The 18,653-nt window shown below is 37.5% G+C and overlaps 1 protein-coding gene across 2 annotated transcripts in view; it reads left to right on the top strand.

The window, feature by feature from the left end:
- Nucleotides 1–376: 376 nt before the first annotated feature.
- mtmr11 (myotubularin related protein 11) overlaps nt 377–18,653 on the top strand; it is a 37,099-nt gene continuing 18,822 nt past the window's right edge. The window contains exons 1-9 of one of the 2 annotated variants that reach the window (XM_057834822.1): nt 377–970; nt 11,590–11,656; nt 15,262–15,398; nt 15,470–15,539; nt 15,952–16,091; nt 16,154–16,229; nt 16,320–16,467; nt 17,702–17,789; nt 17,872–17,960. In XM_057834822.1, coding sequence (XP_057690805.1) covers nt 914–970; nt 11,590–11,656; nt 15,262–15,398; nt 15,470–15,539; nt 15,952–16,091; nt 16,154–16,229; nt 16,320–16,467; nt 17,702–17,789; nt 17,872–17,960 — 872 coding nt within the window. In that variant the 5' untranslated portion in view covers nt 377–913. Of the gene's footprint in view, nt 971–11,589; nt 11,657–15,261; nt 15,399–15,469; nt 15,540–15,951; nt 16,092–16,153; nt 16,239–16,319; nt 16,468–17,701; nt 17,790–17,871; nt 17,961–18,653 lie in introns of both variants that reach the window. The other variant, XM_057834821.1, reaches the window with a different exon arrangement.

The following is an 18,653-nucleotide window of genomic DNA, read 5'->3' as shown; positions in this document are numbered from 1 at the left end:
CCATCCATATTGTGCATTAACACTCGTCGCTATTTTGCTTCCACAAGGAAGGAACCAATGAAGGCTACTCTGTGCTTTCGTCGTTCCTAGTCTATCAGATTGGCGGTGAAAAACCAGGCGCATTGCTGCCACCTGTCGGATTGGATGCGAACTGTAGATAATCAGAGGATAGGGGGGATAAAAACAGTGATGCATAATGAATGGCGGCCGCCGGCCGTCCAGGGCACCGGCCGTTCTGTGATCCTCCAGAACCCACAGATTACCAGTCCGCCCCTGCGCTCAAACATGAGTGAAAGCCAATTCCGATGCCCGCTCTCCAATGAGTTAATATTTTGCTAAGAGAAACACTGCTCCCATTGTATGACCGCGACTTCCGGGTGCGTGTCCCTTTAAGAAGCGGACTCTTCGGTTTGGCTTGCGTTCGGAAACTTTGACTCGGGAATGTTCGGAAACTCGTCGCGTTCGTCAAATAATTACAAGTTAGCAGGAATTTCCAAGGCGCTATTTAAATGTTTCGCCCTGGCTAAGAAGGCGTCGACGTTTGCCTAGCTAGCTAGCCGAGTGGGCGGCTCGGCTGGTTTGCATCAGACAGCCAGCGCGTCGTTTTTTCGCTCCTAATAACGCAACGGACTCTGTTTTGTTGCTTTTCGCGGAGGAGTCGCCAGCGTCCACGGGGATGAAAAGCGCGGTCGGCTGCACGGAAGCCGCCGGACCTGCCGGTGTCGGCGGAGGTCTAGCAATTAGTGGGAAGATGACCGTCGCCGCACTTTCGTCATTTTTCACCTCCATTCATTACCTTCGATTTTTACCTACGAGTTAACATGGAGCGAGGACGAGCCTAGCTTGATTTTTTTTTTTTTTTTTTCCGGATTTTTTTTTCTAAACGTTTTGGATTTTTTTCTTGGGGGCAACCATGTTGACTGGTTCGAAAAGCACATTCAAAGTCAGACAAATGGGACCCGACATCAAGGTAAGCGCACCAATTAGCTTCACCTGCCCTTTCAAAATATTTTTCATTTAGGTTAACCTTCGTGTTGTGTTAGCTTTCGCTTATTTTCCTCAGTGTTCGGCTCGGTTTTACCATCAAAAAACAAATGTGTATGATCCAATGTGTTCCTTCTCTCTTAGTTACCTTTTTAGGCTACTTTATTCATGGAAATTGGTTAAATATCTTTCTTGTGCCCATTTTCTTTTGATGGCATGAATCCCAAAAGATTGACATAAATAACTGAAAGTTTGTCATGCTACCAGACTATTTTTAAGGAGTATTAAAACACATCGGTTAAAGGTCCATAGTTTCTTATACAGTATATTCATTGAAATACTAACTATACAGTGATCCCTCGTTTTTCGTGGTTAATGAGGAGTGCCTCCCCCTGCGAAAATCGAAAATCCGCGAAGTAGAGGCGGAGCATATTTATAGTAAACAAAAAATTGGTGTGTTCAATATATTTATTCAGATTTAACAGCATTGGAAATATACATATGTTTTCCCCTCGCACTCAGAAATATAATTTAAAAAAAGTACAACGTATGTATATTTTAATAAATGCTTTTTAGGCACTGCAAATGTAAGAATTATTATATATATTTAAAAAATGATCTGCACATATGTACATACTTATAGCTAAACATTTTTACACAAAATACCTTTTTTGGGGGAGGGGTATGCGAGTGAGGGATCACTGTAGTTTTAGTTACAGTACATAAGATACTATAAAATATGAAAGCAAGTGACTTTAAACTCCCAACAAACAATATTTTGGACACAAATCCGTCCCAAAAAGGTGACTTAATAGGCTGAATAATGAAATAAGATCCACACTTAAAAATACAAATTCAGTGTAGCGATGTTGTTCTGTATGGGACACTTTTTGTGACTACCTATTCATTTGGATGGCAATTTTGGGTCACTTCCACTTTGTTTTTTGGGGGGGAGAATTTTATTTTATTTTTTTCATTTCTTTAAATGTGCAATGATTAAAACAAAAACAAATAATCGAAGGCAAAAAAAAATTAGAATCATCATATAGGCAATGACATTGTGAAACCATTTAGCAGAAATAATTCATGCTAACAATGGACAGTAGTTTTAAATAAAGTCAATTGCATGCTTTTGTTCAAACAGTAGAAGTTTTGCATTGCTATTCATCAGGAAATCTAGGGAAATTGTTTCTTTCAAAGTAAAAGCTGATTAAAAGCTCAATTATTATTAATTTATATTATATATTATCTACATTATTATTATGTTATTGACCCTTTATTGCCAAATGGATGACATTTGATACTTGGTCTCAAAACCATGAAATTCCAATTCACAATGTTGAATTTCTGTCTCAAAAAAAATGATGGATGCAAGCCAACACATGCATCTGAAGGTTCCATGTGGATGGAAAAAAAACAGTATTTAGCAAGGGTTATAAATATTAGAGTACTTATTATACATAATATTCATTTAGATTTATTTTTTTTAATGATTTTTCAAAATTTGACAAAAAAATGTATCTATTATCTATTACTAAGACCTTATTGTTCAAATTTTGTCATTCTCTGACAATTGCTTTAAGGGCACTTACTGCCATTATGAATTTTATTATTTTGTTTCCTTTTTATTTTTTTAAAATATTTATTCAAAATATAAAAATTTTAAAAGATTGTATTTCTGGTGGTCTGATGGTGTTTTCTTTACTGTGCAAAAGGTAAAAATAGATATTCTCTTTAATAGTTGTTTTTGTTAACTCCTACACTGCTATAAAGAATTTAGTTTCCCCTACACATAAGAGATTGTGGCGCACCGCCACACCAAAATAAAAGCCGCTAAGCCTCGCAAATCAGATGTTTTTTTTGTTTTGTTTTTACTCTTTTTTTTTTTTTTTTTTTTTTTTTTTAAGGCCGTTCAAACTAGCGACAGCCGAGTGTGAAGAGTTTAGTGGCAAGCTATTCAGTGTGTATTGTAATGTCCGCAACTTTTGCGACTCCAGACATACTGTATCAATTTGTTTTTTGGGTAAAATAAGGCTCTTTTTTTTTCATTTTGGGTTGCCGACCCCTGGACTACGAGATGTAGGTTGTACGAGAAAAAAGGCGTATTATAATGTAAGGTAACGTTGCTGTAATTAGCTACGCATTTTATGTACATGTACCACAGCTGAGAGCTACGATGTTAGCCTGGCTAATGAAATAGTTCAAATATATCTTTGATATGGTTCTTGGGGGAAAAAAACGTGAAAAAAAAAATTGCAGTGGCACGAAATGGTGAGGCTGTCTTATGCAGCCCACCACCACAGCTTCAAAAAATCCTAGGGAAAACCCCGGAATGATTTTTTTTTTTTCTTTAATAAAAAATGTATTAAAAAAATATATTTACGTTTTTTTTTTTTTTTTTTATAACTACCCCCCCACCCACAACTTTAAAAACAGTACAAAACATTTAATTAATAAATAAATAGACTATTTACTGTTCTTGAATAGCTGTGTTTTGATGTATGACATAGGATTTATTTTTTAACTTGGAGGACAAAAATGTTGTTCAAATGGATACTGCTGAGCAATTTTCATGATGAATTTCTTTTTTTGGAAAGCGAGTTGTTGAGTCATGTTAGTTTGGGAGCAGCAGCAGCAGAAGAAAAGAAGCGGGATGAGTCAGAGCCTTGAAAAAGCTAGCCGTCAAGGTTCCTTCTTTTCTTCTTCCTCTGTGGTTATTTTCAGCGTCCGCAAGGGAAATGCCGTCAGATGCTCGTGTGTGCGTTTTGTTTTTTGCGCGCGTGACGGCGAAGAAGGGGAAGAGCACATCTGGCGGTTGCCAAGGAGACGGCGGTTGAGGAATCCTTTTTTTTTTTAAGCGTCCGATTACAAAATGAGACGCGTCCGATCTGGAGCGTTCCGGATATGGTCATGTGACTGAGCTTGTGCGAAGGCGGAATTTAGCCCAGATGGTGTGTCAGAAATGCAAATGTTTAGCCTCCATCTCCATTTGGGCAGCAATTCAGGACATGATCAGTTGGTATTTTCTTTTCAATCAAAATTTGGAAGAAATGATTAAAAAGCAACACGTGCGTATTTAATCCTTTGCCTTCACAGAGCGTTGCTCATTTGTAATGGTGCCGATTGATGAATCGCTGACTTATTGTTGCCTGTGTTGCCAGGTTTCTTTTGAATGATTTTTGTCTTTTCAGGAAAAAAAATGAATGAATAAATAAATGTAGATCCCAAATAGCAAAATATCTGCCATGGCTAAGCCTGTCGCAATATGCAAGAATTCCATTTATCGCACGATAAATAAAAATGAGGGCGGTAATTTTTCCACTGCGATTTGTCGCGCACGGGCACGCGTGCGGCAGACATGCTGTTAAAAGTTCGGATTCCTTGTTACCAACTGCGCAAAATGCATCTTCGTTCCAGGTCCGGCAAAAAATAGCGCCGGAGCAAATCGTTCCCATTTTATCCTATTGTTCAACGTATACCGGGCGCGTCAGTGCTCCGGATTGACTGGCGTACCATCTCCGGCCTGCCAGTGTTGTTGACATGTGGGCGCTCCTGTCAGGGGTGATATTTCACGCAGGGCGGCTATTTTTTGGCACAACCCCGGATATGTACAACGAAGTCCGGCAAAACATTGTTACCGACTTGGCTGCTACGGACAACCTCGCTTTGACAACGGACAGCTGAATGGACATCATGAACATTGTGTGGCAAATTAAGAGCGCTGTGCTTCAAACTCGTCCTGTTTATGAAAGTCGATTGTCATATGATCATATGCTGGTGTTGTGCAGTAATGAGCAAACGTGACTGTGGCGTTTGCTAACTTTTTTTAACGCGCGCGCACACACTAGATATCATGAACAAGCAAACTAGATGTGCTACGTCCCATGCCATTGGCTACGTGAGCCCAGAGTGATTATGGGACACGTAGTCCACATACTACATCGATGAATTATAAACTGCCATGTCTGAATGAATGGAAGTTAAGAAGGCCAAATCAATCCATACCAGTGACAAATATTGTTAAGTCAGTACGTGACACAGATGGATTCGGACCACAAATAGGATGTCTTGCTCATGTAGTAAACCTAGCTGTAGCAATCAACAGTGTGCCCCGCCTCACTTTACAAACAGTAAAGATTGTTCTCAGCACTTTTATGCTAAATTTCTTCAGATCAGTAAGACGTAAGCACATAGATATTATGCACTAAAATGCATGTTTATATGAAGGCAATTTAATTTTTGCTCGTTTGCAAAAAAACAAACAAAAAAAAAACGAAACAAAAAAGTTTTTTTTTTTTTTTTCAGAGCACTAAATGTATTGAATCAGATCGAAAATTGTGTCCCCCGTATCGAAAATCGTACCGAACCGTGACTTAACTGTATTGTTGCATCCCTATGGAACACCATTGCAGAAGCTACAGTGCCTTGCAAAAGTATTCGGCCCCCTTGAACCTTGCAACCTTTCGCCACATTTCAGGGTTCAAACATAAAGATATAAAATTTTAATTTTTTGTCAAGAATCAACAACAAGTGGGACACAATCGTGAAGTGGAACAAAATTTATTGGATAATTTAAACTTTTTTAACAAATAAAAAACTGAAAAGTGGGGCGTGCAATATTATTCGGCCCCCTTGCGTTAATACTTTGTAGCGCCACCTTTTGCTCCAATTACAGCTGCAAGTCGCTTGGGGTATGTTTCTATCAGTTTTGCACATCGAGAGACTGACATTCTTGCCCATTCTTCCTTGCAAAATAGCTCGAGCTCAGTGAGGTTGGATGGAGAGTGTTTGTGAACAGCAGTCTTCAGTTCTTTCCACAGATTCTCGATTGGATTCAGGTCTGGACTTTGACTTGGCCATTCTAACACCTGGATACGTTTATTTTTGAACCATTCCTTTGTAGATTTGGCTTTATGTTTTGGATTATTGTCCTGTTGGAAGATAAATCTCCGTCCCAGTCTCAGGTCTTTTGCAGATACCAACAGGTTTTCTTCCAGAATGTTCCTGTATTTGGCTGCATCCATTTTAACCATCTTCCCTGTCCCTGCTGAAGAAAAGCAGGCCCAAACCATGATGCTGCCACCACCATGTTTGACAGTGGGGATGGTGTGTTCAGGGTGATGAGCTGTGTTGCTTTTACGCCAAACATACGGTTTTGCATTGTGGCCAAAAAGTTCAATTTTGGTTTCATCTGACCAGAGCACCTTCTTCCACATGTTTGGTGTGTCTCCCAGGTGGCTTGTGGCAAACTTTAAACGAGACTTTTTATGGATATCTTTGAGAAATGGCTTTCTTCTTGCCACTCTTCCATAAAGGCCAGATTTGTGCAGTGTACGACTGATTGTTGTCCTATGGACAGACTCTCCCACCTCAGCTGTAGATCTCTGCAGTTCATCCAGAGTGATCATGGGCCTCTTGGCTGCATCTCTGATCAGTTTTCTCCTTGTTTGAGAAGAAAGTTTGGAGGGACGGCCGGGTCTTGGTAGATTTGCAGTGGTCTGATGCTCCTTCCATTTCAATATGATGGCTTGCACAGTGCTCCTTGAGATGTTTAAAGCTCGGGAAATCTTTTTGTATCCAAATCCGACTTTAAACTTCTCCACAACAGTATCTCGGACCTGCCTGGTGTGTTTTCATAATGCTCTCTGCACTTTAAACAGAACCCTGAGACAATCACAGAGCAGGTGCATTTATACGGAGACTTGATTACACACAGGTGGATTCTATTTATCATCATCGGGCATTTAGGACAACATTGGATCATTCAGAGATCCTCACTGAACTTCTGGAGTGAGTTTGCTGCACTGAAAGTAAAGGGGCCGAATAATATTGCACGCCCCACTTTTCAGTTTTTTATTTGTTAAAAAAGTTTAAATTATCCAATAAATGTTGTTCCACTTCACGATTGTGTCCCACTTGTTGTTGATTCTTGACAAAAAAATTCAATTTCATATCTTTATGTTTGAAGCCTGAAATGTGGCGAAAGGTTGCAAGATTCAAGGGCGCCGAATACTTTTGCAAGGCACTGTATGAGGGTAAAAGTTTTCATTTGCCTACATGCTTAATTTATTAACTGCAATTGTATTTTTTTTTCTTGAAAAACACATTTTATTTATTCTGTGTTTCTGTGCGGTATTAATATTGAAAAATTCTAAAAATTTGTTATCACGACAGGCCTAGCCCTGGCCACAGCTTTCCTCGATGCGTTCTTTGAACCTCCTCTTCTTAATCTTCATCCTCCTCATAATTGCCTGAGCATCCACGCCCACCCCCACAGGACCCGGGGGTCTTTTAAGCCCAGATTGGTGGGTATTGAAGGGCGCCAGATAATGAAGCCTTGGCATAAATAAGCCCTCTGATGCTCTTCAAGAGACAATTAGCTCTCATTTTATTGGCCTGAGTAGCTCCAGTTACACTTTAGGAGCAAATTTCAAAATGATGAATTCACATTAAGCTCCCACTCATGACGGTAAACGTCCAATTTGGACATCTATGGACTGGATAACACTGTATTTGCCGCACTATAAGGTGCATTCGGAGTATAAGACACACCCTCAATGAATGGCCTATTTTGAAACTGTTCATATATAGGATGCACTGAATTATAAGGCTTAGTAGTAATAGTGGTGGTGGATGGGGTTTCGTTACGGATCCGCTGGATAGAGCTGCACTAAAGCAAATGGAGCGAGTCTTTGCTTTATTTTACAGCCCACTGACATTCAACTGGCACCCAAGTAAGTCCATGGTATTGACGGCCATGTATGCCCCCCCCCCCACTCCCCCCTTAAAAATATAAGTACAAATCTGGCTCCATGGCAGCCTTTATGTCAGGGACTTCCGGTAAGAAATTCTAGCCACTTCAGGGGTAGATGATAAGGGAAATAAAGTTGACTGTCCCCACAATCAGAACCACTGGCCCAGGTCAGTGCGTCAGTTATTGATCCCAATAATCAGGAATAGGCACGTGCCGCTATGATATTCTGACGGTATGTTAACCTTAAGCCAAAATATCACGGTTTCACGGTATTGCAATTGCAGCTCTAAAACGTGTTACTTAGAGATATCTGGGTTAGAAAAAAAAAACAAAAAACTAAAAATCCATTGAACAGGATTTTTATTTTTCAAAACATATCAGCAAATTGGAACATAAGTATAATTTTAAGTTAAAATAAATTAAAATATATATATTCTAAATAAAATAAGAATACATGCAGTTAGGTGAGCCTAAACCCACAGCTCAACATGATTACCGTCAGAACCAAAGTAATTTAATTGTTTTCCATAAAAAGCACGTGTATGACTCGGATCATGTTTATATTATATACACGCACTTTTTCTAAAAAAATTAATTAATTTAAAAAAACACATTTTCCCACCGCTAGACACACGAAACACACATTTATATTGTCAACCTCTGCACCTGTAGCTAAACGTCCAATCCTTTTGAAGAATGAATGAATGAACGAACGTTCATTCCCACTTCAAATGTCAAGTAGTGATAAACTCAGGATGTTTGGACACCACAAGGCTGGACATCTGTCGTTGTCAATGGCACTGAAACATGATTATTAACTTTTAAGCCAAAACCAACGTTATTTTTGTGTAAACCGGCAGAATTTCGACTCTCAAACCTGAACTTTTCTTTTTTTTTTTTTTTTTTTTTCCCCCGTCCCACCACCTGAGTAATCAAACAGCAGCCTCATAAATGCCAAAGTGCTTCTCGCCGGGGTTTGCCGTAAACTTGACTGGTTCCATATGTTCGGGTAGGGAGGACTTGCAGTCATAACTTTGCGGTTTTGGCATTTTCTAACTGAGAGTGCTTGTCTTTGAGCACAACAGTCTCCGTTTGATACATTGTAGCATTTCATTGAAGCTAACCTTAGCGGAAACTGAAGTGTTGCTAATCTCTAGACTGGAGCAAAATATTTCAGGTTGCCTGCTGGGTGGATTACTTGACTTTATTTGTTGTCTTTTGTTGTTTTACAAAAAAAAAAAAAAAAAAAAAAAAAAACAACAAAAATAAAAAACTATTGAAGGAGATAGTAACTTTTCGCGTAGGCACTGTCTGTTAGCATTATTCTAGCACACTTAATATAATCAATCAGGGAATAGTATCTTTCCTCATACTTACTTTTTGACTGTTTGTATTACTCTAACAAACCCAATATAAAATAAATAGCACTTATACCATACAGGGTGACCCAAAAAAAAGTTTACACTGCCATAATACAACTTAAATGCCATGTTTATTCATCTTAGAATTAGAATTTAATCACAAATTATAAATTATTGTAAAGAACATGCACAGTACACTCTATTTTTCAATGTGTCCTCCCTTAAGTGTCACAACAGCCTCCAGGCGCCTGCGGAACGCTTCTTTATGTACGATGCTGTCATCTTTTCCCAAGATCTAACAATGGACCTCTCCAAGGCTGCCACAGAAGTTTGTGGCTTCTTACAGGCACTGTACTCCACAGTTGCCCATATGCTATAATCCAGGGGATTGAGATCTGGACTCTGGGGTGGCCACATATCACCTTGTCAATCAACTTTTTGGTCCGCACAGATTGGTGCTTCCAGACCCAGGTTTTCGTGAGGCTGTTCCAGTATCTTTCAGCTTCTTTTTAACTTTGTAGACTGCACATCTGGATATTCTCAGATTTGCTGCAATCTCAGTAGGTGTCAGACCGGCACGCAGCAATTCAGGTACAGCTAAAGTTTTCTTCATTTTCAGCAGAAGCACAGGAATTGTAGAGACGAGAGATTACCAGCTGCATTGAGTGACCTTAATGAATCACTTAAGCATGACAACCTATTTAGATATGTTTCAATGGCTTTTAAACAAGCAGTCAACTGAGTGTAAACTTTTTTTTGGGTCACCCTGTAGTTTAAGGGAAACAAGTAGAATATAGGGCATAAAAAGATTCACAGCACCTTCTTATCATGGAAGCCCAACGCGTGCGTCATGCAATTGACTGAGCTAGATTGTCGGACAGTCCAGAACAAATGGCGGGACGCCCTGTCCCAACACAAGGAACACCGGAGAACGCCTGATATCCAACTGATAACACGACTGCAAGAGCCCCTTTGACGCTGAGGTGGCAAAATCCACATACCTCGTTGCCCTGACAACAGTAACTCCCGAATCCTCCAGTCCAATCCACAAACGGACAATAACCCTCAACAGCCCAATCTGCGATAAAAGATGATCCTATATACACCCTTCTTCCTGCCCACGGCCCGCAACACGAGAGCCTTCAAAAGACTTTATGTTTAACTTTAAGCGTTGCCATTTTTCTCAGGAACCTTTTGTTGATGTATGATAGGGTGACCTTGCCTCCCTGCCTGGGTCTGTTTCTGTTTGGCCGTGCCGTTTGATCGCTGTAAATTGTCAATCGTGCTTCGAAGCCTTTTTCCAGCTTTCAAAATGGAGTCGGTACAAAGGGTTAAGACTAAGGCGAACGTGCGGAGTTTGGCGTTTTGGCCGGAATGTCGGAGTCCCGCCGAATGAACAGATATCAATAGGACGTGTCCCCCAAATGTCCCCGATTCCATTGACGCATATGGAAGTCAATGCCATTGACGTCCAAATTTCCCATTTTCAGTGGCACAAAAAACAAATGTCCCCATATCAATAGGAAATGACCAGATATCAATAGGACGTATCAATGACCTGATATGACCAGGACGTGTCCCCCAAATGTCCCCAGATCAACAGATATAGTCTGAAATGTCCCCAAACCAACCTCGGCGGGGGCTAAGATCTGTATCTCTTCACAGCAAAGCCCCAGAGTAATTTCTCCAGAAATTGCAGTTCTACTGTGTAATGAATTTAATTTATTGAAATTTATTTTTATTTATTTATTTATTTTATCTTTATTCTATCAGGCAATCTCATTGAGATTAATATCTCCTTTACAAGAGAGGACGTAAATGATTTGAAATTTAATCATTTTAAATGGATTTATTAAATAGTTCTGGTTTTCCTCTTTGAAATATATTTTTTCTAATGAATGCAACTTTTAAAATGTAAAAACAAATATAAAAGAGAATAAGTACTGTTTTCTTTTCCTCTTTTATTATTTTTAAATTAAAACTAAACACTGGAAAATTACCGGTAAATACAAAACATTATGTACAGTTTTTCATTTTGTTTATATATTTCAAATAAGTTTAAAAAAAAAAAAAGTACACTAAAACAAATGGAAAAGAAATACTATGTATGAGGTTTCTCCCTTTGGCCGTTTATACTTTCTGGGAAAAAAACACATTTTTAAGGTTTTTTTTTTTTTTTTTTTTTTTTAATTTTTCCAAATATAAATTTAGAAATGTAAAATTAATCAATAAATAGAAAATACAATACATACTGTTTTCCCTTTTTATTTTAAAATTAAATATTTAAAAAAATAAATAAATGAACAAAAAGGAATGCATTCTGTTGTTTCTGTTTTATTAAAAAATGGCAAATAATAAGAAAAAAAAAATATTTTTTTTTAGCTCAATGGTACGTCAAAACAATTGATTATTAAATAGTTGTCTATTAAAATTTGATTCTTGATTAGCAGATTATTAGTCCTGCTCATTTTGTCTTTGTCTCCACCCCAGGAGAGGATGCTGAGCCAGAGCGGGATGAACGCTCGTTCCGACGTTTTGGGACTGCCGTGTCTTCCGGGTAAGCTTCTTTCTCCACACGTTTGTTAGCTGTCCCTTACAACTGAGCACATTTTCTTTAGTTCTGTATTTTTTATTGCTTGTTTTTTTTTTTTTTTGGGGGGGGTAACAGAAAAAGTGTGTTTGGAATTCAATGGAAAAAATATTTATCATAATGAATCCTTTTTATTTTTTTAAATTGGTAGTTCATTTATCTTACATGTTTTAAAAAATGATGGAAAAAATATTAAATCTTTTTTTTTTTAATTGTTATTCATTTGGATTGTTTTATTCTAAGAATTATGATGGGAATGTTAAATCATTTTTCAATTTTTAAAAAGATATTTTTATCTATATCTTATTTTTGAAATAATGCATTTCATAAAAAGATTGAATCATTTTTTAAATTATTATTCATTTTTAAAATTAAAAATAATATTACTTTTTTAATCTATTTAATATTTTTGAAATAATGCATTTTAAATTAAAAAAAAAAAGATAATTCATTTTTATTTTTTAAATTTTTATTTATTTTATTTTGGAAAAAAAATAATTTTAAAAAACGGGATAAGAGTAATGATAAAGGTAAATTTAGAAAAATTTTTGTATTTTTATTTTTATCTATTCTAAATTAAAAAATGCATTTCAACTAAAATAATAAAACTAAAAACAGGATAATCTTTTTAATTGGTTTATTTTTTTATATAGGTAATTCATTTGTATTTTTTAAACAAATTTGGAGAAAGAAAATAAAACGCTAACATCAAAAATAATGATAATCATTATGCATTTTTAAAAATTTTTATCTATTTTATATGTATTTAAAAATCATTTGAAATGAAATGGAAAAAATGACGATAGGAAATCAGTTAAGAAATATTCATTAAGGAATTTTGAAAAAAAAAAAAAATTCTTAATTTATTTTTTAATTCTCATACTGGGAAATATGTAAAGTCGAGTGAACCGAGAGAATGGCATTTTTTCAACTGGCCTCTGAGCAAAAACACGTGTGCTCGCCACTTAGCCCGCCCGGACAGAAAAACAACTGTTGTTCATTTGCAAAATGGAAAGCGCCAAAGAGGAGGAAGGCATCCTAACAAACAAAAGGCAACATTTTGTGTCCATTCTTCTCCAGTTCCTCCAGTCAGCCTTTTCCTGTCAGAGTCTTGGAATTCCCTGCCGCACGTGTGCCGGACCCGAGTGTTTATTTTTCTCTCTCCCTCTCTTTGGCTTGCGGGATCGTGTCTGACATTCCAGATGTCATTTTCACATTTTTTTAACCCATCATTTTTAAATGCTTCACTGCTATTGACGGAAAAACAATGATCCCCGTTGCCCCTCCCGGTTCAAGTTCACGTGTGGGAAAGGATACAAAACCATCACTAAACCAAACTAAACCAAAAGTCTGGATGTCCATCAATTGACAGTCAGAGAAGTTGTTTACAAATGGAGAGAGTTCAGGGCAGAATAGTTATAGAGGTAAAAAAAAGAACCCTGGAGTGTCTGCTAAAGACTTACAGAAATCTCTGGCACAGTCATAGCGGATTTTAGGAGGGGGGGCAGCCCCCCCGGTGTCCGAAAAGTGTCATTGCATGTAATTGACTTTCCTATGTATATAAAAGTTGAAAAGCCATAAAACTGCAACAAAAATTGAATGAAATGAACAAAAAAATATATTTTTTATAATGGGTCAAAATTATTTTTCGAGCACCTCAGTCATTTGCTTTGCATATAATTTTTAAAAAATTGGGGTGAGGGGGGGGGAAATATTTTTTTAAAATGACTTTTTTCTTTGATCGAAAATATTTTTTTTGATTGAAGCAACTTTTTGGGGGGAGTGAATGATTTCACAAATGACACAAATGTCCTAATCATGATATGGCCCAAACACAAAAACGATTGCTTCTATCAAAGAAAACCTTTTCAATGAAAAAAATTTCAATCTCAACCTTCAATCTCATTTTTTGCATTCATAAAAAAAAATTTTATGATTGAAATTGTTCTTTTTTTGATTAAAGCGAATTTCTTTTTGAAAATCTATATTCTTTTGAAGCAACTTATTTTTGGATTGAATAATAAAAATGTCCTAGTTAAAATGTGGCCCAAAAACAAATCAACATTACTTCAATCAAAAAAGTTGCTTCAATACAAAAAACTTGAGTTCAGTCACATTAAAAAAAACAAAGAAAAATAACTTTCACATGCATTTTTGGGGGGTGGCGGTGGGGGTCAAATTTATTTTTTGGGTTGAATAATAAAGACACAAATCTACCTCCCATGGCTCCACCCAGGGAATACAGTTTTTGACTGGGTCACTGGGGTAACTACATTGGCATGACACCGGCAGGCGTACCATATTCAATGGATGACGATCTTGGCGAAAAGTATTGCCTAAGCAGCCTGATTTAGAATTCCCCTCAAGAATGATGGGGAACAAAAAACGCTGATTGTCAACTTATTATTATGAATATTCTTGTAAGTTTATTTTATTGCTGACACTGCCTTTTGGGGTCATCAACATGTTGTGCCCCCCCTGCCCCAAAAGTCAAACTCTGCCTATGGGCACAGTCGAATATCCCTGTGGCTCAACTATATGGAAAACAATAGTGTTCGTGGGAGGACTCCACAGAGGAAGCCACTGCTGTCCAAAAAAAACAACAACATTTTTACTTGTTTATTGTACGCAAAAAGGCACTTGGACACTCCGGAGAAGTTTTCACAAAATATTTTGTGGACTGATGAAACCAAAGTTGAATTTTTTGGGAGTAACACACAGTGTCATGTGTGGATGGAAAATGGAATAGCTCACCCCCCATTGTGAAGCATGGTGAAAGGAGCATGATGATTTGGGGCTGTTTTGCTGCCCCAGGGCCTGGACAACTTGCAATCTTAATTGAAGAATTAATTCAAAAGGATGTTTTGCAGGAAAACCTGAGCCCGTCTGTCAGCCAGTTAAAGCTAAAAAGAGGATGGATGCTGGAACAAGACAATGATCCAAAACACAGAAGTAAATCAACTTCAGAATGGTTTCAGATGAACAAAATGCACATTCTGGAGTGGCCAAGTCAAAGTCCAGACTTGAACCCAATTGAGATGCTGTGGCATGACGTAAAGACAGCGATTCATGCCAGGAATCTGACTGAACTACAGCAGTTTTGTAGAGAAGACCGGGCCAAGATTAGTCCTAATCGATGTGCCGGACTGATCTGCAGCTACAGGAAGCGTCTGCTTGAAGTTATTGATGCCAAAGGAGGGGGGCACAAAATATTAAATGTGATGGTTCACTTATTTTTCCCTCTTCTGTCATCGTTTGTATATTATCCTGATTACAATATGAAAGCCTATAAACGTTTGGGTGGTTTTAGTTCAAGCAGCCACGGTTTTTTCATCTGTGTGGTTTTGAAAAAGATCAGATCACATTAAATGGCGATTTTATGCAGAAATGTGAGAAATTCCAAAGGTTTCCGATACTTTTTCATATCACTGTATATACTTTTGCCATCACATATTGGCTCCGGATACATTTCAGTATCGATACTTAGATACTTTTGACAACCTTCATTTAGCGTTGAAATTGATTTCTGTGTTAACGACCTGACTGTAAACACAAACCTTTTACGTCCGCAGGCGAGGTGGTGCTGCAGCGGGCCGTCATGGTGAGAAAGAAGTTGACGGCGAGGGAAGGCAGAGGTTGGCTGTCGGGGACGCTCTTCTGCACGCGCTTCCGAGTGGCCTTCGTACCCCAGGACGCCCCCAAACCCGACGTCAGAACAATCTTACGTTCGCCGTGTCCCAAAAAAGTCAGTAAATTTAAAAAAGGAAATTTGTGCCGCAGGATAATGCCGACCCGGTTCTTTTGGGGGACCACGACGTCGCGTTGGCGTCCATCGAGAAGGTCGTTGTCGGTGAGTGAAACTTCTGTTCGGTGTCATTCGCTGCCAGCCCTCTAACTTCAAATGGATTAGAAGTCTACTAGTTCAAGCAGAAGCATGCACACCTAACATTCCCATCAAAGTCACAGCATTGACATTAAAATGGAAGTCTTCACTAGCTTTGTTTCTCAACCTGCTAATTATTCACCTGAAAATTTGCTAAAATCAACAGAAAATAATCCCAAATTCAACAGGAAGTGACCTGGAAAATGCCTCAAAATAATGAGGAAATGCCCCCGAAATGTCCGGGAAGTGACCCAAATTCAACAGGAAGTGACCTGGAATTGCCTTAAAACCAACAGGAAATGCCCCTAAATGTACAGGAAGTGACCCAAAAGTACCCCGAAATGAACAAGGGAGATTTTTTGTGTGTGTGTGTGTTCAGTGGGCCCCAACCGGACCAAACTGGTGACCCCCAACTCATCGCTCAAGTTCACCCCGGAGGAGTTGGTGCTTTACTGCCGCGACCTGCGAGTCATCTGCTTCCTGTTTGACCGCCTCACCCCCGACGCGCAAGTCCTGGAGGTGCGCGTGCACGAACGTGCCGTCACTTCTGCTGTGTTTCTCACGCCTCTCTTTCTTTGCAGATAACGCACACCATCGCCAAAACCTACCAGCCCCTCAAACCGGGCTCCGTCTCGGCCTTCCAGAACGCCGCGCTCGGTAGTGTAGGTACGCCGTCTTTCCGACGCGAGGCAGTCCAAAGACGAGCGCGCGTGACGAGCGAACGCGGTTTGTTTTTGACGGGTGCAGAAATGAAGCAGTTTCTAAGCAACCGTCAGCGAGACGCCCACATGAACTGGCACGAGTCGGCGGCGGACTGGGAGCGCGAGCTGGAGCGCTGCGGCGCCACCGGCTGGCGAGTCAGCTCGGTCAACGACCGTTTTGAAATGTCCACCAGGTAAACGTTTTTTTTTTTTTTTCCAATTTATATTTATTGCAGCATTTTTTTGACATTATTTCAATTTTTATATGTATATTTCAGTTGTGACGTTTCATCCATTTCAAGTTTTTTCCAGTTTGTATGATTTTTTTTAACAATATTTCAATTAGTAAATTTCAACATTTATTTCAATTTTTTTTCTTGTTATCATTTTAATATTTTGATTTTCATTCATTTTACTTTCCCTATTTTTAATTTTCATTCATTTAAATGTTTATGTATTTAAGATTTTATCTATTTAAATTAAATTTATTTCAGTTTTTATTTATTCATTACAATATTTCAATGATCGTAACTCATTTTTAGATTATTGATTGTTAATAATTATTTTAATATTTTGATTTTCATTTAATTTTACTTTATGTAAACATTTATCTTTTTTTTCACTTTTTTTGATTTTGAATAATTTAAATATTTATGTATTCCAATTTTTAAGATTTTAAATTTTTATTCATTTAAATTTTTATGTATTTCAGTTTTTATCTTTCAATTTTGTCTTTCGGTTTTTATGTATTCATTTATTACAATATTTAAATTATGAATTCATTTTTTTAGCTATTTGACGTTTATTAATAATTTCAACATTTTAATATTTTGATTTTCATTAATTTTACTTTATGTGTATATCTATCCTTTTTTTTTTTTTTACTTTACATATTTTTAATGTTGATTCATTTTAATTTTTATGTGTTTCAGTTTTTAACTATTTCAATTTTATTTTTTATTTTTTATTTATACTTTTATTTTTTTAGGTATTTGATGTTTTTTATGAATTCAACATTTTAATATTTTAATTTTTATTTAATTTTGGTTTATATGAACATTTATCATTTTTTTCCTTAAATTTGATTAATTTAAATTTTTACATATTTTGGTTTTTATCAATGTGATTTTTTTTTTCTTTTTTTTTAACAGCTTTTGTTCATTTATTTTGAATTTCTGATCATTTTTCATGTATTCATTTTAACATTTATTATTTCAACATTTAATTACTTTGCGTTTGATTTGTTTATGCCACTTTGTCATCATTTAGAAATGTGTTTTTATCAATGAAACATTTCAACGTATTTTTATTTTTGACCGTAAAATGAGTTTCATATCTGTAGCTGTCAACGAAAGCTCTGTCATAAATCCTAGTGAGATATTAGAATCTTGGTTTAGAAAAGCACAGACTCCTTTTTGTTTTTTGTAGTCTTCCAAGGTACATGGCGGTTCCCCAGAAGGTTCTGGACACCGAGCTGAAGAAAATCTTCGCCCACTTCAACGACGGCCGCATCCCCGTCAGTCATTTATTAAACGGGACGAACAATTTCACGCTGAAAACCAAAATGATTCCTGACATTTTTTTTTCTTTGTTTCCAGCGCTGGTGCTGGCGACACCCGCGTGGCAGCGACCTCCTCCGCATGGCTAGCTTCCAGAACAACATCTACCACGAGAAGGACGACATCAGGTTTGCGTGTTCGGAAGCACTAGCGCTTTTATTTTGAAGTGTTCAACAGGAACTGGGGATTGTGATATGAAAGCTAACTTTACACAACAACAAAAGATCTAAACGGCGGGGAAAAAAAGAGTGGTCAGTGGAACAAAAATCCTACGTAAAACTTATTTTTCTCTTAGCTAGCTAGCTCGCAAGGTTAGCTTATGTATTTTTTCACCAATTACTAATTTTTATTAGGAGACATTCAGTCCAAGTAACCATATTTATATTGCACATATCAATATGGGAAAGATCCAGTTGAGACCCGTTTCATGTGAGGGAAAAAAATTATGCGGCTGCCGATTGGACGATGGCTTTGCTCGTCACACTCGCAAAATCATTGTTTCTTGTCAAAAATAGCTTTTCTTTGCTCCTCTTTTATTGAGAAAGTGAATTTCATTTCCGCTATGCATTCTGCCATAGTATTCAAGCAGATACTGGCTTCCCGCTTTTCCCCTGATTGGCTCGCCATCAGAAGGCGACCAACGAAGCCACAGAAAGACATTATGGTTCATGGAAGAGCAAAAAAAAACTCATTTTCCTGTCAAGAAAAGCTTTTCGAAACGTTATTTGCTTGTATTTCAAATGAGAAAATGAAGTGTACTTGCACCAACACTTGAGAAATGGAAGTAATTTGCTCTGTAACATTGTATTCAAGCAGATAGT

The sequence above is a fragment of the Corythoichthys intestinalis genome, chromosome 4, assembly GCF_030265065.1.
Source record: "Corythoichthys intestinalis isolate RoL2023-P3 chromosome 4, ASM3026506v1, whole genome shotgun sequence".
NCBI lineage: Eukaryota > Metazoa > Chordata > Actinopteri > Syngnathiformes > Syngnathidae > Corythoichthys > Corythoichthys intestinalis.
This window is presented reverse-complemented; position numbering and strand designations above follow the sequence as displayed.